Source organism: Dendrobates tinctorius, unplaced genomic scaffold, assembly GCF_039654945.1.
Source record: "Dendrobates tinctorius isolate UK_male_01 unplaced genomic scaffold, ASM3965494v1 ptg000070l, whole genome shotgun sequence".
NCBI lineage: Eukaryota > Metazoa > Chordata > Amphibia > Anura > Dendrobatidae > Dendrobates > Dendrobates tinctorius.
This window is the reverse complement of record NW_027361738.1, coordinates 28,152,053-28,177,002: the sequence shown is the minus strand read 5'-3', so window position 1 is coordinate 28,177,002 and position 24,950 is coordinate 28,152,053. Positions and strand designations below refer to the sequence as shown.

General features: G+C 44.4%; 1 protein-coding gene across 3 annotated transcripts in view; it reads right to left on the bottom strand.

Annotated features, from left to right (window-relative positions):
* Positions 1-1,495: 1,495 nt before the first annotated feature.
* Positions 1,496-24,950, bottom strand: part of GORASP1 (golgi reassembly stacking protein 1) — a 41,182-nt gene continuing 17,727 nt past the window's right edge. For all 3 annotated transcript variants that reach the window (XM_073581505.1, XM_073581507.1, XM_073581506.1), the window contains exons 2-9: positions 18,107-18,187; positions 13,925-14,128; positions 13,260-13,346; positions 11,060-11,190; positions 5,524-5,665; positions 4,725-4,863; positions 4,031-4,180; positions 1,496-3,333 (exon numbers count right to left, since the gene is read on the bottom strand). In XM_073581505.1, coding sequence (XP_073437606.1) covers positions 3,092-3,333; positions 4,031-4,180; positions 4,725-4,863; positions 5,524-5,665; positions 11,060-11,190; positions 13,260-13,346; positions 13,925-14,128; positions 18,107-18,187 — 1,176 coding nt within the window. In that variant the 3' untranslated portion in view covers positions 1,496-3,091. The remainder of the gene's footprint in view (positions 3,334-4,030; positions 4,181-4,724; positions 4,864-5,523; positions 5,666-11,059; positions 11,191-13,259; positions 13,347-13,924; positions 14,129-18,106; positions 18,188-24,950) is intronic.

Here is a 24,950-nt window from a genome sequence, read left to right as displayed (position 1 = left end):
CAAGTCTATAGAACGCTTCCAGCAAGGAGCAGCTCCCACCGTCTTCTTTTGAATCTCCCGGGCCCTGACGTCACCTCCTCCTCCCAGCCTGCCCCGCTGTGCGCCGACCGCGGGGACCGGGAAGTCTTCATTCCATTTCCGGGGCAGCGCCATATTGGTACACCTCTGTATCGCGCGCTGCCCCTGCGGGTACTGGCGTCCCTCCAGCCCCATTCTCCTTTTTGGAGCGGCGGCTCGGTCCTCCCCGCCCGCTCACCCTGTACAGCCCCTCGGCTACAGCGGTGGCGGCTTCAGCCACCGACCCGCCGCGGCAGGGGCCTCCCCGCTGCCAGGACTACGAACGGGACGGCCCTGGCTCCTCTTCAAAGGTAAGCCTGCCGCCTGCTGCAGGATCCACGGGTCACCCGTCAAGGACAGGAACCCAACTGGGGGCGGAGGAGAGGTGCCGCCTTTTTATCTGTAGGTTCCTGTCCTTGATGGGCGGACCCCCTCTCTCCGTGGTGCTGTCATGGGAGAGAGAGAAAATAATTAAAACAAAAGTAGCTAAAATGCAAGCAAGAGACTCCTACATAAACAATGATACATATGACACGCTAAACCAAAAAGTAGCAATTAGGATATCCGCTAAGGAACACACAAGGGTAGTGATGAGCGAGCATACTCGTTGCTCGGATGCCCTCCGAGTATTTTGGCATGCTCGGAGATTTAGTTTTCGTCGTGTCAGCTGCATGATTTGTGGCTGCTAGACAGCCTGAATACATGTGGGAATTCCCTAACAAACAGGCATTCCACACATGTATTCAGGCTGTCTAGCAGCTACAAATCATGCAGCTGACACGACGAAAACTAAATCTCCGAGCACGCCAAAATACTCGGAGGACACCCAAGCATGCTCGGGAAAACCTGAGCAACGAGTATACTCACTCATCACTACACAAGAGTCCTACGGTCCTGGTCACAGGCATGTTATGCCCTAATATTATCGCATTAATATTACAGTGTAAATTCTGTCTGCACTTTTAATTAAGAAAAAAATTAAATTGACTAGTGGCTTAAAAATAATACAATAATCACACCTTTAAATTATATTATGAGCCCCACAACACCCAGTAAAAGCCGCTTATTGATATATTGTTATTAGCAGATATGTGTAGATTTCTTCCATTGGAAAGCGCGGTCTCCTTGTATAGTACGGTCTTCATCATGGACTGCAGGGCAATGGGGACTTAAACATGTCCGCTGATGGAAACACACTGTGATGGGGACCTAGTGCATCTGCAGCATTTTTTGATAGATGCCGCTAAAGGGAGTTTTGGATTGGCGACCATGTTTAAGACTACAGATCAGTAAGGGAACACACTGTACAAAGAAAGAAATTGGTGCAGATTGGCACATCGTGCCATTTCCAGCACCTTTCTGAGAATTATCATAAAGCGGACAACCCTTTCAAGTTCTCTAAATGTAAAAACAGAAAAAGCAAAACGAACAAATCATCTCATATTTAACATTAGATTGTGATTTCAATTTAAAATCCGCTTACAAATCAAATCAATCATTTGTAGTCATAGAAGAAGAAAAAACAAAATGTCCAGATATGGATACTATATCTTATAGGAACCGTTACCTCGTGTTCTTAGGGTTAATATGTTATGGGTCACATAACAATGAAGGGTACCATGCCAGTGTGGATCTCCAGACCCTGCAGCAGGTATACGCTGGGGTGCAGAGATTCGGCCCTTTATCTGTGCACTGGGCATGTGCAAAGAAGATTAAGGCACATTGCTTCTCACCACATTGTGCATGTGGACAGATCCAGATCTTCGGATCTTGGTCGTTGTGAGTCACACAGGGGCATACTTCATCAGTAATGTGAATATGGCATAAGTGGTACCATGGGCTGCAGGGGCCAACGTACCAGTGGTGCAACTTGTGCAGCCACACAGGGGCCCAAGAGGAAAGAGGGCCCATTATGACCTACAAAGTAGGTGAAATTGTGCAATGACAAGACTGCAAAGGGCCCATATACTCCTCTTGCACAGGGGCCTCTTCCCTCTGTGTTCGCCAGCGATGTGCTATAAACCCAACATGCTTCTAGTGCTCCTTGGATCCTTTAAACAATAGGGCATTTTGCTCAAACTCTTGTAAAAGGAGCTACGACACTATGTCCTCTACTGCCTACATTGTAGGTCCGCAGCCAATAAAGAACAGAAGAGCCCATTAAAAATGTCAGCTAATGATATGGAATTTCCTCTACAATAGGCAATCTGTCGACACAAAATGACTGATCAAACCAAACACCGGTGCTCTATACAACTCTAACGTAGCAAAACAGTTCGGTGCCCCCCCCCCCATCTACTGGATTCCATGTGTTTCTGCGCCCCAGTTCTGGCTGTACAGGAACCAAAAGAGAATGGGAATAGATGGAAAACAAGTAGGTGGGATCATGCACTTAACGGTTTGGCCATGGCAAGGGTGCACCACTCACCTCTGCTTGGTTTGAAAAGTCCTTTTTTTTACGGACAGACTCCCTTTAATTGCAGCAATATTGTTTTGATAACGTATTAATGCAATGCCAGGGTGCCAGTAGTACCTGCATCTGTTCCTGGGGAGCCACATCCAACTCCAGGGCCACAGGTTAAAGAAGCCTTGCCTGTAGGAGTCTAGGAGACCCATCCTTAACGTGTGCATCATTGGTCTCCAGCAGACGCCTCTTTTTGGTAGAAAATTACTACTCAGAATTAACCAACAACGGTGCTATCAGAACCTGCTGGGAGTTATAGTTGTGCTCCAGATGACTATCCTAAGGTTAGAAAACAAGACTCTACATGACCTGCCTGGCCGTGCAAACTTTGGCAATATATAATGTTCTGTGGCATAAGACATGCATAGATGTTAAGAAGGAAAGTCTATTAGATTAAAAATAGTCTATGGTTCTAAAAAGACATTTAGGTAAAATGTAAAATCATCTGCATAAAAAGCTTAAAATAAAAAAAAAAAAAAAATACAGATAAAAACTTGAACCATTTTCTGGCCATTTTGCATTTCACTGATCAGCGAGACCAAACAGGATTCGTTGTCTTTTCCTTTCTTTCTATTCTTCCTTCTTTTCAGGCGGTTCTGTGGAAGAATCTTCAGTGATTTTCATGTCATTTATGGTGTAAACTGCAGCACTGTTCACGTCGGCCAGAGATTCGCTCGCTGGAGTGGCTTCTGAAGGGTCGCTCACCGGATCCTCAAAGGCGATTAAAGAGTTCTGTTCAGCAAGGGCATGATCCAAGCCGGAGGGTGACGTGGGGAAATCAAGAGGAGGCGCTTCTGATACTGTCACGTTTTCTGGAAAATGGAGGAGAAAAATAATCATGAGGAATACGATCGCTTACAAAATAACACATTAACCACCACTAGACAGATTGTCAGTCCACGACACGTAGGTGTCAGTCCTCCGGTGACCCCACTGATCAACAAGAAATAATATCCGGCTCCACGATTTCAGGAATCAGACACAACCACATGGACGACAGCAGCACCAATGTTCAGCTACTAATGTAAAGAGAAAAAGAGCACCACAGTGGGAGCTCGAGGACAGAAACCCACCAACCACATTCATGACCCATCCTAATATGCTCAACGATAACAAAAAGTTTGCCAAAAGGAATAGTTATAAAGTACAAAAAAAAAAAAAATGTTGCCACATTGATGCAATTATATAGACGAAGACGACAAACATCCATGGAATTTATAAAAGAACTAAAAAAGACACTGGACGCAGGCAAAAGTGTCCTAGATCTTAGTAACCAATATTTTTTGGCCCAAAATACATGCGAGAAAAAAAAAAAAAAAAAACGCCCTCAAAAAGGTGTTCATAACCTTCAAATGCAACTAAAAATTTTGCGGCGCTGAAAGAATGTGAAAAGAAACACTTTTTGACTAGTTTAAGGAAAAAAAGCAGAAGGCAAGAATACATAATAGCTGGCTCTTCCTTAATCTGCAGTGTTGGAGACACAGCCATTAGTTTGAATAAAGCACATACCAATGGAAGCATTCAGTTCCTCGGCAGTCATGATCTTGTCTGTGACAGTGGAGGGAGCCGGCGTAACATTGAGAGGCGGAGAGGTCACATCCAGCAGTTGTGTAAGATCTGGAGTCTCGGGTATCAGAATGTCAGAACCGTCTGGAAATCCTAACACAGAAAAACATGCAAATTTAAAGAAGCACTCCAACCAAACCTTTTACTGCCTAAAACAGTGTAAATATATGTAGCCTACGTATGTGTCCATAATTACAGATTGCTGCTCTGGTCCTCTTCACACTCATGTGACAACTATTGCAACTTGTCAGATCACACTGGTGTATATACACGAGCCAAAATTTGTTTTCACTATGCAAGTCTTTATAAAGGACTTCCGGTTTTCCTCAACCTGCAGTGTCATCTAGCAGGTCTGAATAAAAGTCACATGAACGAGAAGAGGACCAGAGCGGCGCTGGAAACTGGGGAAGACAGCGATAAGTATAGTAACACACATACATTTACACAGGTTTGGGCAATAAAAAGTTTGGTTCAGAGCGCTTCTTTAATTAAGAAGCAGGAGAAACCAAAGAGATAACCGAAATCATTATCGGGTAAGGGTCAGAGGTGGAGAATCTCTCCTGGGCAGGTCTTACACCTTCTCACGATGGTCACTGGCCACATTACCAATGCATGGTGTGTTTTCCTGTTTTCGTACCTGGGTTCACAACTCTTTGTACAGGCGGAGGAAGAACAAGTGCGGCTTCTCCTGGATGCACAGGTGTATTCTGTGCCTCTTCCAAATGTAGAGCTTCCTCCACTGGGTCCATGTGGGGTTCAGGGGCCAAAAGAGGAGCCTGCCAACACAAAATTGGGATGTTTTCAGAAGAAGTCATTTCATCAATAGATTTTCAAAACCAAACAGTTTACTAAGGCCTCTTTCACACTTCAGTTTTTTGCATCAGTCCAAATCCGCCAAAAGGACGGATGGTGGATCCGCTTTAGAACTGATGACAACGGATGCCACCTGTCCGTTTTTTTGACGAGAGAGAGAGAGAGAGAGAGAGAGAGAGAGAGAGAGAGAGAGAGAGAGAGAGAGAGAGAGAGAGAGTGTGAGTGAGTGTGTTGGTCCGGCAACCAGAACGAATTTCGGGTTAAATCAGTGTCTGGAGGATCCGCCAGAGGAAAAAACGTTGCAAGCTCCGTTTTGAAATCTTTGAGGATGGTGACGGACAGCAACTTTTGGCGGATCCGCAAAAAAAACGGATGCAACGGACGGCAATCCGTCACAATCCGCCAATAATGGAAGTCAATGGGGAAAAAAAACGGATCCTCAAAAAAAAATTGCGGATCCGATTTTTTCAAAACCTGGCGGATTGTGACTGATTGTAAAAAACTGAAGTGTGAAAGAGGCCTAACAGTCATAATAAGTAATGTCTCTAAACATTAACATTTGGAGGAAATAAAGAACATTTGTTATTTTAAATTACTTTTAATTTAACCAATCTGCCTCATACCTCACTATATCCATTGATCGGGGGTACAGCGGGATCTTCAGCAGGTAATGGTAAAGGGGGCTTTATCTCATCATTTCTGTTTGGGGTAACAGGCTGTGAGGGAATGCGATGTAAGTATCCGTATCCAATACCGCATCCCAAGCTAGAAGGGCACAAGGCACAGTGTCAGACGTTGTCGGCTGCACTTACACATCAGTGGTTTCATGTACTGGCTTGTGTATTGGAGTCACGCGTACACCATTACAGTCATACAAAAGATGCGATAAATGAAAAAATATTTATTATGACCTTAATTCACTTTAGAAAGCAGGACGTTAAACTCTAAACATACACACGTGTGCTGTGGCTTCAATTTATAACAGAAGCATAAATAACAAAGCTGTTATAAGATAGATCCCAAATATCTAGACGGACCATACAGACTTACGATGGGGTCCTTTTGGACACCTTAATTTTGAAAAACATTGCTCTTATACGCTGCACTATTCTTGCTGTCAATTCTGAATTAACTTTCATTGGAGCCTGACCTCTGACATGGAAAAAAAATAAAACTTCCCCACTGACTTGTAGCCTGATCCAAGTTTCAGATTTTTTTCTTTGTGCGATTGTATCTCCCAGTAATATAGGTAGAATGTTAATTCTGGGCGTAACCAGTATTTTGCAATCTTTATTAGCTCATGTAATGTAATGTCATAGCTTCTACCTTGCACCTATTAGCTTATATAAAAAAAAAAAAACACAGCTTCTATCCTGCACCTATAAGCCTACACAAAAACACAGCTTCTATCCTGCACCTATAAGCCTACACAAAAACACAGCTCCTATCCTGCATTCATTTCCACTTCACACGCTTTCCTCAATTTCTAGAGCCCTTTTTCTCTGACCTACCTGAGATTTTATATTCTCTCTCCCCTGTCCACACTGGAAATAAGGCTACATCCCCTTCCACCTCCCTACTACCATCTAAAACAGAGAGACGACAAGGAAGAGCAGAGAGCTGTCAGACCTGTGCAGATCACTGACTTAAATAAGGTACCGTGGTTTCACAGGGGGATCAAATTTTGGAAGTATTTAAACAGTTTTACAGTGAGTTATACTCCTCACAGACACATAAAGGTCAAGAGGAGATGGACAGTTATTTGGGGACGATTGAGCTTCCTAGATTGGGGGATGAAGATAGAGAGTGGATGGATAGGCCGCTTACGGCAGAGGAGTTGAGGGTGGCATTGGCGGACATGGTGGGTAATAAGGCCCCGGGGGCAGATGGTATTCCAACGGAGGTCTATAAAATACTAAATGAAGAAGTAATAACTAAATTGGTGAAGGTATTTGATGAGTCGTTGGAGAGGGGACAGCTGCCTACTTCTATGAGAGAGGCCATTGTTGTGGTCATTCCTAAAGCCGATAGAGACCCTTTGGATCCGGAGTCCTACAGACCGATTTCACTTCTTACGACAGATATTAAGATATTGGCAAAGGCCTTGGCCAACAGGTTGACCCGTGTGGTGGCTAAAATAATTCACCCAGATCAATCGGGTTTTATGCCCAATAAATCTACAGCAATCAATCTAAGAAGATTATATTTAAATATGCAAATTCCGGCCGATAATGCTGGAAAAAGAGTGGTAGTGTCTTTGGATGCCCATAAGGCTTTTGACTGTGTAAAATGGAAGTACTTGTGGTCGGCCCTGTTGGGCTTTGGGTTCGGGCCTAGGTTTATGTCTTGGGTGGGGTTGCTGTATTCCTCTCCGACGGCAAATATCAGAGTAAACAAATTATCTGATAGTTTCTCACTACATAGGGGTACGAGACAGGGATGCCCATTATCTCCGTTGCTGTTTGCCCTCGCCGTGGAACCCCTAGCTATTAAAATAAGGGATACACAGGAGATAAAGGGATTTGTTTATGGAAGGAAGGAGGAGAAGGTGTCTCTGTACGCTGATGATATTCTGCTATACCTGGGGGACTCGGGGGAGAACTTGGATAATGCGATGGCATTAATTGAGGAATTCAGTGAATTTTCTGGACTCAAAATTAACTGGGATAAATCGTGCATCATGCCCATTGATACAGTAGATGGAGATATTGGGGAGGTTGGAATATCACCGAAATTGAGAGTAGTTTCGAGATTTAAATATCTGGGGATACAGATCTCCCTCCCTTTGAGTAGTTTTGAAGAACTTAATTTAAGCCCTCTGCTACAAAAAGTTCGTTCCAAGATTTCGGCGTGGAATAAATTACATCTTTCGGTGATTGGAAGGGTAAATCTTTTAAAAATGATTGTGATGCCGCAGCTGCTGTATGTACTGCATAATTCTCCAATTTGGATCCCACAGAGTAGGTTCTGTAAAATTAAATCGCTGTTCGGCGACCTAATATGGGGGGGGGGGGGGAAGCCCACGGTTTAAACAAGAAACGTTGCAGAGGCCGAAAGAGGACGGGGGGGGGGGCGCTTCCTAATCCCTGGGTATATTTTTTAGCAGCACAATGTCAACATATGGGAGGATGGGGGGAGGAGACGGGACAGGAACAATCGCCCAGTAGTTTGAGAAAGCTGTTTGGGAAATGGCCTTTGGGAGAGAGCCTGGAAGGGGGGCAGTTTTTAAAATTTGGCTCTAGGTTTCCTACGGTTCTCCTTATTCATAAGGTATGGGAGAAAGTTAAACAGATTAGGGGTGTCACGGGCCTTACTAAATACTCTCCAGTGTGGGATAACAAATTTACAAGAATTTCTAGCGAATGGAGGGATTTGGGCTTTGGAGAGAGGCAGGAATCAGACGGATGGGTCAGCTTGTGGGTCAGGGGAGACTTAAACCATTCATGGAGCTACAATCAGAGTTCCAGCTTCCACACTCAAATATGTATCATTATAAAAGAATTCAGCATGCGTATCGGTCGCAATGTCGGAGGAGGCCTGTTGAGGTCCAGATTGATGTCACGCTGGCCTCCATTTTGGGGAACAGCGAGACGAAGGGGGCAATGTCAGAAGTGTATAGAGATTTATTATTTACATTTCTAGTCAGTCATCCCATCAAGGCTAGAGTGAAATGGGAGGCTGAATTGGGAGAAATAAGTGATGATAGATGGGAATCTATTTTAGAATATGTGCCTAAGATTTCTATGAGCGAACCTGGGAGGATGTCTCAGCTGTACGTAATTCATAGAGCTTACAGAACTCCTGATAGATTGTTCAAGATGGGTTTGAGGTCTGATTCCGATTGTCCACGGTGTTCGCAGGAACGGGCAGATATGATGCACATGTTGTGGTGTTGCCCTAGATTGTCTACATACTGGACAGTTGTACTGAATCGGATCGAATGGATATATAAATGTGTAATCCCCAGGGACCCTTTGATCTGTATTTTAGGCTTTGTGGAAGAATTGGCAGCGGCGGCTATGGTCAAACTGGCGATTGCTAGACTGTTGTTCATAGCAAGGAAATTGATTGCCCGGTTTTGGATCAGAGAGGAGCCTCCGACTAGACGGGACTTTCTCTTACACTAAGAGAAATAAACTTGAGGTGTTTCACAAGATATGGCAGCCATGGGTAGAATGGAGTTAGAGGGGTGGGAGGGACGTATTGGGATATGAAAGATATTCACATTACATAACTATATATGGATGTTGGAAAGAGTACTGGACGAGGAACGGGGAAGGCACTGAAGGGATCTCGGAGGGGGGATAGGGGGGAAAAGGGAGGGAGGAGTTTTGTTTTTGTTTATAAAAACATGTTTATATGTGAACAATTGCTTGATGTCATGTATATGATGTAATTGTTATCATAAATAAAAATTTATCTGATTAAAAAAATATCCCACATCATCCCGTAAGCCAGAGCCACCGGACTCATGGGCTGCACGGTGGCTCAGTGGCTAGCACTGCAGCCTTGCAGCTCTGGGGTCCTGGGTCCAAATCCCACCAAGGACAACATCTGCAAGGAGTTTGTATGTTCTCCCCGTGTTTGCGTGGGTTTCCTCCGGGCACTCCGGTTTCCTCCAACATTCAAAAGACATACTGATAGGGAATTTAGATTGTGAGCCCCATTGGGGACAGCGATGATAATGTGTGCAAACTGTAAAGCGCTGCGAAATATGCTAGCGCTATATAAAAATAAAGATTAATATTATTATTACTACTACCCCTAATATCCCACTTCATCCCGTCAGCCTGTGGTCAGAACCAGAGTGCTGAGTGGAACGATCCTAACTTCCATACCGGGGATCCCTTTAAGAGAGCCTGGGATCAGAACCAGAACGCTGAGTGGATTTACCCTGACTTGCATACCAATGATCCTTTTAATAGAATCCTGGGGGTCAGAATCAGAGCCCTGAGGGATTTGCCCTAACTTCTGTACAGGAGATCCCTTTAAGAGAGCCTGGGGTCAGTACCAGAGCATTTGAAGGCAATTGCCCTGACTTCCATAACGGGGATCCCTTTAAGAGAAGCCTGGGGTTAGAATCAGAGCGCTGAGGCATTTGCCCTAACTTCCGTACTGGGGATCCCTTTAAGAGAGCCCTGGGGTCAGAACCAAAGCACTTAGTGGAATTGCCCTAACTTCTATACCAACGATCCCTTAAAGAGAACCCTGGGGTCAAAACCAAAGTGCTGGATGGATTTGCTCTGACTTCCATACCAATGATCCCTTTAAGAGGGAAGATGTGCCTATATTATGGAGGGTGTGTGATGGGGATATAGGCATGGGAGGGGGTGATTCATTTCTGCCATGCGCTCTCTGCTCCTTTCTGGGACATAAGTCAATTTTGACTGTATATATTTTATTTTTGCAGCAACTATATGATTAAGGCCGTTGTGAGGCCGAAACGTCAAAAAAAGTTGTCGCTTCTTCACCGTCTAATAAAAATATTTCACTTTTGCAAAAATCCATGTGTGCAGTGACTCTACATTGGACTTATGATAGTGGGACCACTGGTTCCCTTTTCACTAGCACCGTATATCCACATCATTTGGTCGAGTGCTAACCATCTCTATTATCCTTTCTGGGGACAGACAATGGCTGGGAGCTTATGTTCCCGGGGATGCTAGATTTCCCCCACCATGTCAGTGTCTGCTGAGGTGTTGTCAAGTAGGAAAACTTGCCCATAGCAACCAATCACAGCTCAGCTTCTTTTAACAGCTCTGGTGAAATGAGAGATGCTTAGTGATTGGTTGCAAGGAAAACTGTTGCTCATAGCAACCAATCATAGCTCAGCTTCTTTTGAACAGCTCTGTTGAAATGAAAGATGCTTCGTGATTGGTTGGTGATACACACACATTCAGTTTTATATACAGAGATTTTTAATTTAAGAATATTGAGAAAATTCCTTAAGTCTCCATTTACAAAGAAACATCAACAATGAAAAATAATTCTTTGCCAGGATGTACAATGTCTTTAAGCTGCTAAAATGGATGAATGTTCTTTAGGTGTTTCTGGGGGATATAACAAGTGAAAGCTACTGGCCTGAATATTTTAGCACATCTTGCTTTATCTAGATGCGCACGGAACAAGCTTTTGTGTAGACTGGACAAATCACAGTACCTTCCTTCACCGCCCCATGCTCCATTAGGGGTTACATATACCTCCCGACACGAATCTGTCTCTGTGTTATAAACCAGCAGCTTCAGAGGTTTTCCTTCGTGCGACTCGATCAAAGCATAGAAATCTTCTGACTAGATATAAAGAATAAAAAAAAAAATTAGGAGAAATATTTTATGCTGGTCGATGGCTTAGTAGGCGACGAAACAAGGAGCTCACTATCAGTCATCAGATAGAGGATGGTCAAACACTAGGGATAAAGTGTAGGTACACGGTCACATTACTTACCAAGACTAAATGTGTATAGGACACATCCCAAACTGAAAAACTAATGACCTCACGAGTTGTCTCTGGCCAGCCAATACTGACGTATAGAGGATCTCCAAGAGTGGATTTAAGCAGGGGCACTAGACAGGCATGGGCATAGTCTCCCCTCATCTTTGCATTGGCCATTGAACAGCTTGCTGTGATTATTAGGACACACTCGGGCATAGTAGCTTTCCGAAGAAGAGTAATGGAAGAGAAGGTGGCCCTTTATGCAGATGATACCCTCTTGTTTGTGGCGGAAGCTTCTAATACCTTACCAGTGGCAATGGAAATTATTGAGAGATTCAGGGAATATTCGGGTCTAAAGATAAATTGGAACAAATCCGTTCTACTCCCACTAGACATAATCTACCTTCCTATCCCCGCTCGGGCCTACAAGTGGCTTCTGAATGTAAATATTTAGGCATCAACATAATGGAACAAATAAAAGACTATGACAGACTAAACCTCACATAAACGAGAAACTTGACCCAAACTACCACTGTCCGTAGTGGGACGCACAAACATAACTAAAATGATATGGATGCCTCAGCTACTCTATGCACCTAACCCCTCCATTCAGATACCCCAGAGATATTTTTTTTACGTTAACTACCTATTCAGGGAACTAATTTAGGGTGGGCAAACTCCAAGAATTAAACTGGAAACATTGGAAAGAGAAAACTAATGGAGGTCTGGCGATCCCAAACCCTTGGCCTTACTTTATAGCAGCTCAGCTACAGCATATAAGAGGCTGGGATGATCCTGGGGGCGGGGGAGCTTCACGCCACAAATTGCAATATCATTTTACTCCGCCAAGACGACAGGTGCATCTCACAAAATTAGAATATCATCAAAAAGTTAATTTATTTCAGTTCTTCAATACAAAAAGTGAAACTCATATATTATATAGAGTTATTACAAACAGAGTGATCCATTTCATGTGTTTATTTCTGTTAGTGCTGATGATTATCGCTTACAGCCAATGAAATCTCACAAGTCCTTATCTCAGTAAATTAGAATACTTTATACTTGAAAAATGATTTTAAGATATGAAATGTTGGCCTACTGAAATTATGTTTAGTAAATGCACTCAACACTTGGTCGGGGCTCCTTTTGCATCAATGACTACATCAATGCGGTGTGGCATGGAGGAGATCAGTCTGTGGCACTGCTGAGGGGTTATGGAAGCCCAGGTTGCTTTGATAGCAGCCTTCAGCTCGTCTGTGTTGTTGGCTCTGGTGTCTTTCATCTTCTTCTTGACAATACACCATAGATTCTCTATGGTGTTAAGGTCAGGCGAGTTTGCTGGCCAATCACGTTACTGTTGCTTTTAAACCAGGTATTGGTACTTTTGGCAGTGTGGACAGGTGACAAGTCCTGCTGGAGAATGAAATTTCCATCTCCAAAAAGCTTGTCGGCAGAGGGAAGCATGAAGTGCTCTAAAATTTCCTGGTAGACGGCTGCGCTGACTTTGGTCTTGATAAAACACAGTGGACCTACACCAGCAGATGACATGGCTCCCCAAACCATCACTGATTGTGGAAACTTCACACTAGACCTTGGAATTCAAGGTCCCAGAGTCTGGAGGAAGAGTGGAGAGGCCACAATCCGAGCTGCTGGAGGTCTAGTGTGAAGTTTCCACAGTCAGTGATGTTTTGGGGAGCCATGTCGTCTGCTGCTACATTTTCTTAAACAGAATATAATGAACCAAATAAGTTATTCCTTTATTGAACCTGCGCCAAGTTACATTTTGTTGTACTTTGTTGGTGTGGGAGGGGTGGGGTTTGTGATTGTATCTTCTTGTTTTGTACCGTTTCTAAATTGGAAAATTTAAATAAAAAAACATTAGATTTAAAACAAAACAGAACAACTGATTTAAAGATTTGGAGCGTACCTCTTGCAAAATCTGATCCGACCCTACAATATAATCTGTATGAGCATGTAGACCGGCCAGAGCTGCTGGAGAGTTTGGTTCCACATCCTAAAAGCAATATAAAATAATTCAAAATCATCCTTGCAACTGTACAATATACAGGATGGCTCAGTGGTTAGCACGGCATGGTGGCTCCATTTTTAACACTGCAGCCTTGCAGCACTTGGGTCCTGGGTTCAAATCCCACTAAGAACAACATCTACAAGGAGTTTGTATGTTCTCCCTGTGTTTGCGTCGGTGTCCGCCAAGTTCTCCAGTTTCTTGCAATCAAGACACACCGATAGGGAATGTAGATTGTGAGTCCCAATGGGGACAGTGATGATGTGTGTAAAGTGCTGCAGAATATGATGGTGCTGTATAAGTGAGTAAAACAAAATAAAAAACACACACAATTGACGATGGGGACAGTGAAGCAGCCACTGATTGGCAGCAGGGATGGTGTGACGTAACAATGTCACACGATCCCCAGGAGAGCCAGTGTCGACACTGCTGGAATGGCACCAGAAGCGAGTATAAGTGCCATTACTCTACTGGGGGGGGCAAACATAGGGATCCAAAATGTGGTGCACAGTAGTGGACAACACCTCTATTAGCGACAATTAGGAAATAACTGAGGTATTACATACCAGCACATGCCACACATGTTCATTAGCTCCTTGGAAGCTGCAGAATCTGACACTGGCCCCCAGAAGCCCCTGACCTCCCCACATGTTACTGGGGGTGACCTCCACTTCTCGCACTTTCAAGGTCTTTGTGTTGTAAACCTCAAGCTTCACAGGTTTCTCCATGTTGGCTTTCAGGAGATCTTTGAACATGCTGTTCTCTTTGATCTAAAAAATAAAATAAATAAAATTGAACAGGACACTGCTCAGGAAAGTGGAAAAAAAAAATATATCAAAAACATGACTGTGCGTGGATATGTCTCCCATACACAGGTATGAGGGATTCCTGCTATACTAACCATGTAACAAATGGTCAGAAAAAGGACATTACACAGCAGTACTGAGCCGGATAGCTGTTAGTCCACATCTGGGCTACGGTAAACACTTTTCTAGAAAGCAGCACTGTGTGTGCATCTCTCAGCTTTCCTTTCGTCCTGCTCCTCTCCCCTCTATAGCATTCAATAGGCAACTGTAATCTGATCCCTCACTATGCTGACAGTCCAACTTGTTTTGAGCAATATGGATCTTAGGCTGGTTTCACATTAGCACTTTGTGCGCGTCCATATCTTTAACATGGCGTGCGCATGGTCTTGTGTTTGCACGCGTTCGTATGTGTTTTCATGCGCATGCTTTTTTGTACAGTGTGCGCCTAGGCGCGCCCGACGCAGCCTGTTGCATTTTTGAGTCCGTTCAACGGCGTAAAAAAAAAAAAAACGCATGCGCCAAAATAACGCATTACAGTCTCTGGGAACGCAGGTGTGTGCATGGACATGCGCACGCATGCGTTTTAAGAGTTAACATGGCTAGAAACTGGTTAAAACGCATGCGCCTAAAAAACGCAAACGCATGCAAAACCCATCCGAGAAATTGTTTTGTAGGTAACTTTTATAAGTAACAGTTAATGAAAATACTTGTAGTATGCCTAAAAAGTCATAGCCACAAGATGTAGACCAAGAAGCGAGAATGGAGTATGACCCATAATAATTCTGTAGGTGGAGATCCATTTTGATTCAGATCTGTGGTGAGCAATATTACTAACACTGAAGAAAACAGTATAAATGTTACATAACTGACCCGTGAAGCGAAGGCTCGAGGTGTAACTTTACTTAAGATATCAAAGGCCTCCTGTTCTTATCCTGTTTATATCCGTAACACTTGCTCCATAAATATGTGCACACAGCACAGAGTCGCTGCCAAGTTTTGCAGTTTGCTGCTGCCAAACACTCACTGTGCATGTTCTATGCCAGCGCTGTGTACCTGGCAATTAGTCTCTAAGGAGGATTATATGTACTAAAATCAGAGCAAATTAGTGTATAGTGGTTAGAAACCAGGATCAGCCCGGAGACCTGCTCCGGCGTTCATGGCATTACTACCTACTGCGTCATCCTCGGGTGACTATCTTGTTGGTTTTCAAAATAAAATAGGAAACTATAAAAGGCAAAAGGTGAGTAATGTGGATATTATTTTTAGCTCGCGCAACCCTATGGAATGAAGAGACTTGAAAATAGAAAACCCCTTTAATGATGATGAAAAAAAATCACAATTTTTAAAGAGTTTGCAGACAGCTTGCATTTGTTACATTATTATAAACACGTCCCTTTAAAAGATTAAGGGAAACTACAGTGTACCATACAATTAATTTACAAAACAGGGAAAAAAACAATTGGTGATGTTAATCTGCGCAGTAGATTAATTCTTGCTAAATATTTCACTTAAATATTTTGATTTCCATGAAAAATTAAACATATGACTGTTACTCTAGGTCTCTATTACGTAAATGCGTCCTTCCTTGTAATGAACATGTAATATGTGCAAGTTTGGATTTGAAATATAGTTTAATGAGCAAAATTAATTTCAAGCAACTTTTTCAGAATAAGTGGTACTGTCTGCACATAAAGAATATTATATCTGGCCACAATATGACTTGGAGAATGCTGTACAACAAAGCTGAGCCATCTGGGTCTGAATCAGCTCCGGGGTGAGGTAAATGACTTGTTTGAACGCTCACCTTGATCTTTCTACATCTTGCTCTGCTTGATTCCTCTTCCTGCTCCTCACTGATTTTCCCCCTCCCCATTGAGTATGGACTGTGTCATATGACAACACAGTGAGCCTCTAGTCTCACGAAGATGGATTTGAGCTTTTCTCCCCCCCCCCCCCCCCCCAGAGTGGATGACACGTTCAGGAGGCATGGAAAGATGTGTTTCATAAGACTAGTTCTCTGCTAAGGTATACTACAAGGTTTCTTATATTTATGCAAAGTATGTTGAGGCTGTGTGCCCACGATGCGCTTTTTAAGCGTTTTTGCCGCGATTTTCGGCGCCAAAACGTTTAAAAATCGTGTACATGACGCCCCCATGCATTCCTATTGCATTCCGCACATGCTGTGCTAATGCTGCGTTTTTTTCCGCGGCGGAATCGCATCGCAGAAAAAACACAGCATGCTCATTCTTTTTGCGGAATGACAAAGAATTGCCGCTATTCCGCACCCATAGGAATGCATGAGAATCGCTTACTTCACGCATGTGGCTATGCCCACCATGCGGGAAGTTAAGCGTCTCATGTGCGGTTGGTACCCACGGTGTGGAGGAGAGGAGACTGTCCTCCAGGCCCTGGGTACCATACCCCTGTAAAAAAAAAAAAAAAGAATAAAAAATAAAAAAATTGGGGTATATTTACCTTCCGACGTCCCGCGCTGCATTCCCGGGCCACAGCGTTCCCAGTAATGCCTTGCGGCAAGGTCCTGTGATGACGCAGTCTCGCGTGACTCCAGCGGTCTCGTGAGATCGCTATAGTAACGCAAGACCAACGTCATCACAGGTCTCGCAAGGTATCGCTGGGAACGCTGAGGCCCAGGATGGCAGCGCGGGACGTCGGAAGGTAAATATACCCCGATTTTTTATTATTATTTTTAACATTAGATCTTTTTACTACTGATGCCGCATAGGCGGCCTCAATAGTAAAAAGCTGGTCACACTTGTCAAACACTATGTTTGACGAGTGTGACCAACCTGTCAATCACTTTCCAAGCGATGCTTCAAATCACTTGGAAAGTGCTTGAGAAAATCGTGGCAAATTCGCGAACAGAATCGCGGTGAAATAGCGCGGAAAAAAATTTTCTGGGAAGGAGTCCGGTTTTCATTGTGCGCTTTAAAACGCTACGTGGGCACATAGCCTGAACGTGAACTTTCACCTTCTCTTATTCCACCGCTCCTCAAACTAAAAAGAAATTTAAAAAAAAGTTACGGTATAAAAAAAAAAAAAAAAAAAAAAAAAAAATATATATAAGTCTCCTACTCTGGAGGTCTTGCTCCGTATTAAATGGAAAACCTATAAATTCTTATTCTTCATTGGTGGTGATGCAGGGAAATTTAACATTTACTGCCAGGTTTCCTAATAAACTAAAGCTACAGTAATTGCTAGCAGAACCACAGCAGGATACTTAGCTCACGTTCACGTGGTATTTTTGCAGCTTTTATTTTGCTGTGTTTTTTGCTGCAGAAAAAAAAAAGAAAAACAAACGCTGCATTTTGCAACACCAACAAAGTGAATGAGATTTCAATAGTCTCATGCACACAACTTTAGATTTCCTGCAGTCTTTGGAGCTGCAGGGCGTTTTTTCAAGCCTTCAGCATGTCAATACTCTCATTATTGTTGACCAAATGTTAATGAACAGAGGGGAAAAAAAAAAAAAAAAAAGGCAAAAAACATTGCAACAAAATATGCGTATTTTATGCACCTTTTTTCCCTGCAGATAAAATACAATGCAAAAACACCAAAAGTGTGAAAGTGTGAACATTCCTTTAAAAGCTATAGTTTCAGTTTGCAATTTTCATTCATTTTCTGACCCCAAAATACGGTATGACGTTTGCAAGCTGATCTAAGTTTCGGATTGTGAGTGTCTTTCTCAGTAATACAGTCTGAATGGAAGCTCTGTGTGTATCCAGGGTGCTTCATCAGCTTATAGATCAGCACAGCTTCTATCCGCTATGTTTTCCCTCAATTCATGAGTTTCTGCTGACTTTCTGCCTTCAGGTTTCCCCTCTTTTCCAAAGTAGAGAAACACTTTCAAATACCGTAGTTTTAAAATGTACCAACCCCAAGAAAGCAGAGATGTAAATGTTTATAGCATGAGAAATCACCTACCAGACGGGAATGTCCAATTGCAGTAACAAAATCAAAGAAAGGCTCAAGTCCCGCTTTCTGTGCTGGAGAGTTTTCTTGTACCTTTAAAGGAAAAAAAATGATTACATTAATTTACATTCTGTTGTATAGAAAAACATAAAACAAACATTCTGAAGCGCATAACTTTAAAAGATGAACTGTAATAATGGCAAACAGATACTTTGACATCTGCAATACTATAATAAGTCAGCGCACTCATACAGCGATGTCTGATTTTAATGGCCACGTTATTCTACATTTCTTATGCAAATAATAATTGGTCCTGTAAATGATTTATAGCTACTACTGTATAAAAAAAAATATAAAAAAAAAAACAAAACACACAACAGATTGTACATAGACTGCACAAAGATGACAAGTGAGGGGGGAAAAAAAAAAAAAAAAAATCATCGCACTCTTCAGGATGAGAATGCGATCGATTTTTTAAACTGTCGTGTGACCCTGGTCTTAGGCTGGTTTCACATTAGCGTTTTTGTGCGCAGCGCATCGTGCACATCCATGCGCATGCATACCTATGTTTAACATGGCGTACACATGGTCTTGCGTTTGCATGTGTTCGTCTGCGTTTTCGTGCGCATGCGGTTTTTTCAGGTGTGTGTCTAGATGTGCCAGATGCAACCTGTTGCATTTTTGGGTCCGCTCAAAGGTGTTAAAAAAAAACAAAAAAAAAAAACGCTTGCGCACAAAATGCGACTAAATAACACATTACAGTCTATGGGAATGCAGGCGTGCGCATGCTTTTTTTTTGCGTAAACATGTCTAGACACTGGTTTAAACCACCCCCTACACAAAAAAACATTGTTTGATGTCCCATTGGTGGAGTCTGTTTCAAGGATTTTCCTCCTGTGAAATGTGACACCAAGAGAACGCATGCAAAAAAACGCATGAGCGTTTTTGCACGCGTTTTTACTTGCGCACGATGCGCTGCGCACAAAGACGCAAATGTGAAACTAGCCTTAGGGTATGTGCACACGTTGCAGAAAATTTCTGCACAAAAACCTGAATCCCTTCCCAGAAACCGCACCTATTTTTCCGCTGCGTTTTTTGCGCGGTTTTGATGCGTTTTTTACCGCAGCGGTTTCTAAAAGCATGGGAGAAGCCTAAACCGCGGAAAAAACCGCAAAATTAATGTGCATGCTACGTTTTTTACCGCAATGCGTTTTTTTCGCGGTAAAAAATGCATCAATGTGCACAGAAAGTGCAAAATGCATAGAAATGAATGGGAAGCTTATTTTTAGCGGTTTTATAGTGAAAACCGCAGTAAAAACCGCTGCGTGTGAACACAGCCTCAGATGTACTTTGCTAGTAAGAAGAGCAGGAGCAGAGAGACAAAGACTTCCCCCAATTACTGTAATCTGTCTCCGCTGCTGTTATGGAAATTTTGAATGGATAGATATATCTCTGTGTGCTGCGGCCTGTCCCAATTAGACAGAGTCTTACTGAGCGCTCAAGGAAGGAAAGATGCTAACCACCTGTTAGCAGCAACCCATTCCAGCAAAAACTCTGGAAGTTTTATTGCACATACATGGTTTTATCATTTCGTACAGAAAGGAGTGGCTAGTCAATTAACAAAAGGCTGAACTTCTTATCTAATTGGCTGGTTTGAATACATGAACATATATGGCAGTGTCCAGCATGAGGGTCATTTAACATCATATGATTTACTGCAATGTCAGCAAACTCTGGTATCGGCCGGTGCATCTGGTCCAGCTTCCTCTTTTCCTATGTCTGGCAGATATATCACAAGACAATGACAAGACAATGCTACCACGGGACAATGCTGGTCTGAGCTGGATAGCTGACGAGGTCACTGGGCCATTCTGAGCAATTGATTATAAAGTTCATGTTAGTTGTGATATATATACACGTGTGTGTGTGTGTGTGTGTGTGCACACACACACATACATGTATATATATATATATATATATATATATATATATATATACACACACACACACACACACACACACATACATACATACACACACGTGTATCAGTATATAAGAGTATATGCAAGTGAGATCTATAGGAAATGTATATATTCCCATCACACTGCTAGAGATGAATTACACCTGACAATCATCAGTGGAAACCAAGATAGACTAAAGGAAGTCAGAACAGTCCCAAATAAATGATTTTTTTTTGCCATATTTCTGGCGTAAACACTTTGGGGGGAAAAAAAAAAAAAAAAAAGAAAAGAAAAAAAAAAAAAAAAAAAAAATCACAAAATGTTTGTAGTCTTCTATTTCGGCCAGTTCCACCGCAGTGGGAGGACCATGGGTGAGACGGGACATAGCAAAGTTCACCTAAAAATAGGGATTTTTGTGTACTCACCGTAAAATCCTTTTCTCCGAGCCATTCACTGGGGGACACAGAGACAGTGGGTGTTATGCTGCTTGCCACTAGGAGGACACTAAGTAAACCAGAAAAAAAGTTAACTCCTCCCCTGCAGTATACACCCTCTTGCTGGATGAGATATCTCCAGTTCAGTGGAAAAGCAGTAGGAGCTTAAACAGTCAACAATAACCATAACTATGTCAAAACCTAAGAAAGCTACTAATGAGCCAGTAGGCTAAACAGGGCGGGTGCTGTGTCCTCCAATGAATGGCTCGGAGAAAAGGATTTTACGGTGAGTACACAAAAATCCCTATTTCTCCTACGCCTCATTGGAGGACACAGAGACAGTGGGATGTCCTAAAGCAGTCCCTGGGTGTGGAGCATACATCTGCTAATACCCCATGTACCATTGAGTCAACACTGAGGTACTGCCGATTGCAGGATGCGTCTGCCGAGAGCTGCATCCGCAGAGGCCTGAGAATGAATTTGGTAATGTTTTGTAAAAGTATGCAGACTGGACCAAGTCACAGCCTTGCAGACCTGTTGTGCCAAGGCCTGGTGCCGAATGGCCCAAGAGGCGCCCATTGACCGGGTAGAGTGCATCTTAATCCCGGCTGGGACAGGCGCATTCCTGACACGGTAGGATTCCTGAATCGCTGAGCGAATTCACTTGGCTAGCGTTGCTTTTGAAGCAGCTAGGCCCTTCCTATGCCCCTCAGGAAGTATGAATAGGGCATCTGACTTGCGGAAGGAAACCATCAGCGAGATGTACCGTCTCAGTGCCCTAACCACACCCAGGGTGTGGAGGGCCTTCTCAATGCGATGAACGGGCGTCGGACAAAAGAAAGGCAAAACAATTTCCTCGTTGAGATGGAAAGAGGAAACGACCTTGGGCAGGAAGGACGGGGCTGAGAACTACTTTGCTTGATGAAAATTCAGGAATGGAGAACGTCAGGACAGAGCTGCCAATTCCGAAACTCGTCTGATTGACATAATTGCCACTAGAAAGACCACTTTCCAAGAGAGGATGGTCAATGACATGTCCTGCAGCGGCTCAAAAGGATCCTCCTGTAAGGCCCCAAGAACCAGATTAAGGTCCCATGATTCCAATGGCCTTCTATAAGGAGGCGTCACATGGGAAACTCCTTGAATAAACATCCTAACCTGAGGCTTGGTGGCAATTTTTCGTTGGAAAAGCACTGACAAGGCCCTTGAGCGAGCTAAGCGCGAGGCCTGATTTTAATCAGGATTGAAGGAACTCCAATATGCCCGGGATGGAGAACACCAGAGGGGAACGACCATGATCCTTGCACCATGAAAAGATTTTCCAGGTGCGGTGATACGCCTGGATACAGGCTTCCTAGCACTAATCATGGTGGAAATCACGTTGAGAGAGAATCCAGCCTGTGCTAAAATCCAGGATTCAACAGCCATGCCGTCAAAGACAGGGCCCCGGAGCTCTGGTGGTAAATCGGGCCCTGAGAAAGCAGATCCGTGCGATCTGGAAGTCGCCAGGGGATGTCGGCGACTAGCTGTATTAGTTCTGCATACCATGCTCGGCGCGGCCAATCTGGTGCGACTAGGATCACTGGTACCCCTTCTGCTCTGATCTTCTTGATGACCCTCGGAAGCAAGGGAAGAGGGGGAAAGACGTGGGAGATGTGGGAGCCAGAAGCGGTGCCATGGCAGAACTAGGGCGTCCGCTCCGATGGCGCATGGATCGCGCGATCGGGCAATGAACAGAGACACCTTGTTGTTTAGTCTGGAGGCCATGAGGTTCACATCCGGAGTCCCCCAGCGAAGACAAATCTGGTGAAAGACTTCCGGATGAAGAGACCACTCTCCCGAGGCAATGCCTTGGCAACTGAGAAAATCTGCCGCCCAATTTTCGACGCCGCGGATGTGAATTGCTACGATGGAGGAATGGTTGGTCTCGGCCCAATGGAGGATATGACTGACTTCGTGCATGGCCATCCTACTCCGGGTACCTCCCTGGCGGTTGATATACGCTACAGCCGTGGCATTGTCTGATTGGATCCTGATGGGGTGACCTGCGAAGAGATGATGGAAACTCCATAGAGCAAATCTGATCACTCGTATCTCCAAAATGTTGATGGGGAGACGTGATTCTCGGGTCGACCAACGACCCTGTGCCGTGTGGTGACGAAAGACCGCACCCCAGCTGAGAAGACTTGCGTCGGTGGTTACTACCAACCATCTTACTGGGAGGAAAGACCTCCCTTGATTCAGTGAGGACCTCAGAGTCCACCACCTGAGAGCTTGCCTGACCCGCAGGGACAGAAGGATCCGACGGTCCAGGGAGAACGGGTTCTTGTCCCATGCTAAAAGCAATGCGTGTTGTAAGGGACGGAGATGGAACTGTGCAAATGGTACTGCTTCCATGGCAGCCACCATTTTCCGAGAACTCTCATGCTGAAACGAATGGAGTGAGAAGCTGGACGGGAAAGAGTCCGCACTGCTTGTTGTAAGGCTTGCGTCTTTTCCGGAGGGAGAATGACCAACCCGCGGGAAGTGCCCAAGATCATTCCTAAAAAGGAAATCTGCCGAGCCGGTTTTGGGGAAGACTTTGCGAAGTTTATCTTCCACCCCAGACTTGAAAGTGTATTTACTGTTATCTGCACAGATTCTTCGCAGGCTGAAAGGGACGGACCCTTGATGAGCAGGTCGTCCAGATACGGTAACACAACTACTCCCCGAGAGTGGAGAATGGCCATGTGAGCCACCATGACCTTGGTAAAGACCCTGGGGGCAGTGGTGAGTCCGAAGGGCAAGGCAATGAACTGGAAGTGTTCCTTGTGAATTGCAAAACGCAGGAACTGTTGGTGAGACGGGCAGATCGGAATGTGAAGGTAAGCATCCTTGATCCATGTAAGCGACAACTGATCGTAGAGATTCCATTCGGAATCGCCGAACCGTGACAAACTGATTTAACAGTTTGAGATCCAGAATGGGTCGCATCGTGCCGTCCTTCTTTGGAACCACAAAGAGGTTTGAATAAAATCCTCTGAACCTCTCTTGATGAGGGACCGGAACGATGACTCCATCTCTTAAGAGAGCCTGAACAGCCCGAAGGAAGGCTGTTGTCTTTCCCTTGGGTGGAGAGGAAAGGAAAAAGTGAGTTGGAGGGGGAGAGGAAAACTCTATCTTGTATCCAGAGGACACCAGATCCCTGACCCACTTGTCGTGGACGACCGCGAGCCAGGTGTGGCTGAAGGAAAGTAGGCGACCGCCTACTTTGTCTGCGTCCGCCAGATACCGCAACAAGTCATTGGGTAAATCTAGGAGATCTGGCTCCCTTGGATCCAGAAGCCCTAGGTATGGGTTTCCAAGAGCGGTTAGGTCTGTACGAGACCTGGGAGCCTCTGTCTCAGCGCAGAGACGGACCTGATCCGGAAGAGAAGGTAGAGGATGACCAACTGGAGTTGTTGCGAAAGGATCGAAAGCGCGTCGGCTGTTGGTTGCGAAACGGCCGAGCAGCTTTTTGTTGAGGGAGGAATTTAGTTTTTCCCCCGGTAGCATCAGAAATGAGCTGATCTAGTTTCTCTCCAAAAAGACGACCCGTTTGAACGAGGAGAGAAGTAAATGATCTTTTAAAGGTGGCATCCGCTCGCCAGTCGCGGAGCCATAGGGCTCTTCTAATGGAGATTGCATTAGCGGCAGTTTGAGCAGCGCAATTGGCGGCATCAAAAGAGGCGTCCACTACAAAGTCCGCTGCGTGAATTGTCTGCCTGGCGACCATGGTTGCCTCCGGAGGAAGATTGGTGCTCTGGAAGGAAGTGATGAAGACCTCTTCCCAAGCAGCCATTGCTGCCCAAATTGCAGCGAAAGACTGAAAAAGCGCGGCTCCTGAAGCTTCAAAAACTGAACGGGCCAGGTAATCAATCTGACGATCGGAGGGATTTTTGATTGAGGGACCCTCAGAAACGGATAGAAGCGCTTTGAAGCAAAGTGCGATGCAGGCGGGTCCACCGGAAGGGACTGTAACCAATCCTTCATTAGGTCTGGATCAAAAGGGTATTTAGCCTGAGTAGACTTTTGCCCTGTGAACCACTTATGCGGACGATCCCTATGTTTTTGGACAACTTCCTTAAAGTCCGGATGGATGGCAAATAACCTGCGCACACGCTTGGTTTTCTTAAGTGAGATAGGATGTGCTAGAGCGGGAAGATTATCCTCATCCAACTTCAGAATCCTGTTGACTGATTCTATAAGAGAATCAAGCAACTCTTGATCAGTTGGGGGATTCTGAGGGGCTGACATGTCAGATTCGAATTCAGAGTCGTGATCGCTGAGAACTCCAGGAGAGGGAGAGCGAGAGACAGGAGTCGCAGATGCAGAGGCGCGAACGGGACTAGGGGAAGCATCATGGGTCCGCTTTCTAGAGCCCTGACCATCCCTTGAACGAGTACGGCCCCTGCTGGTGGACGGTTCCCGCCCGACGCTAGA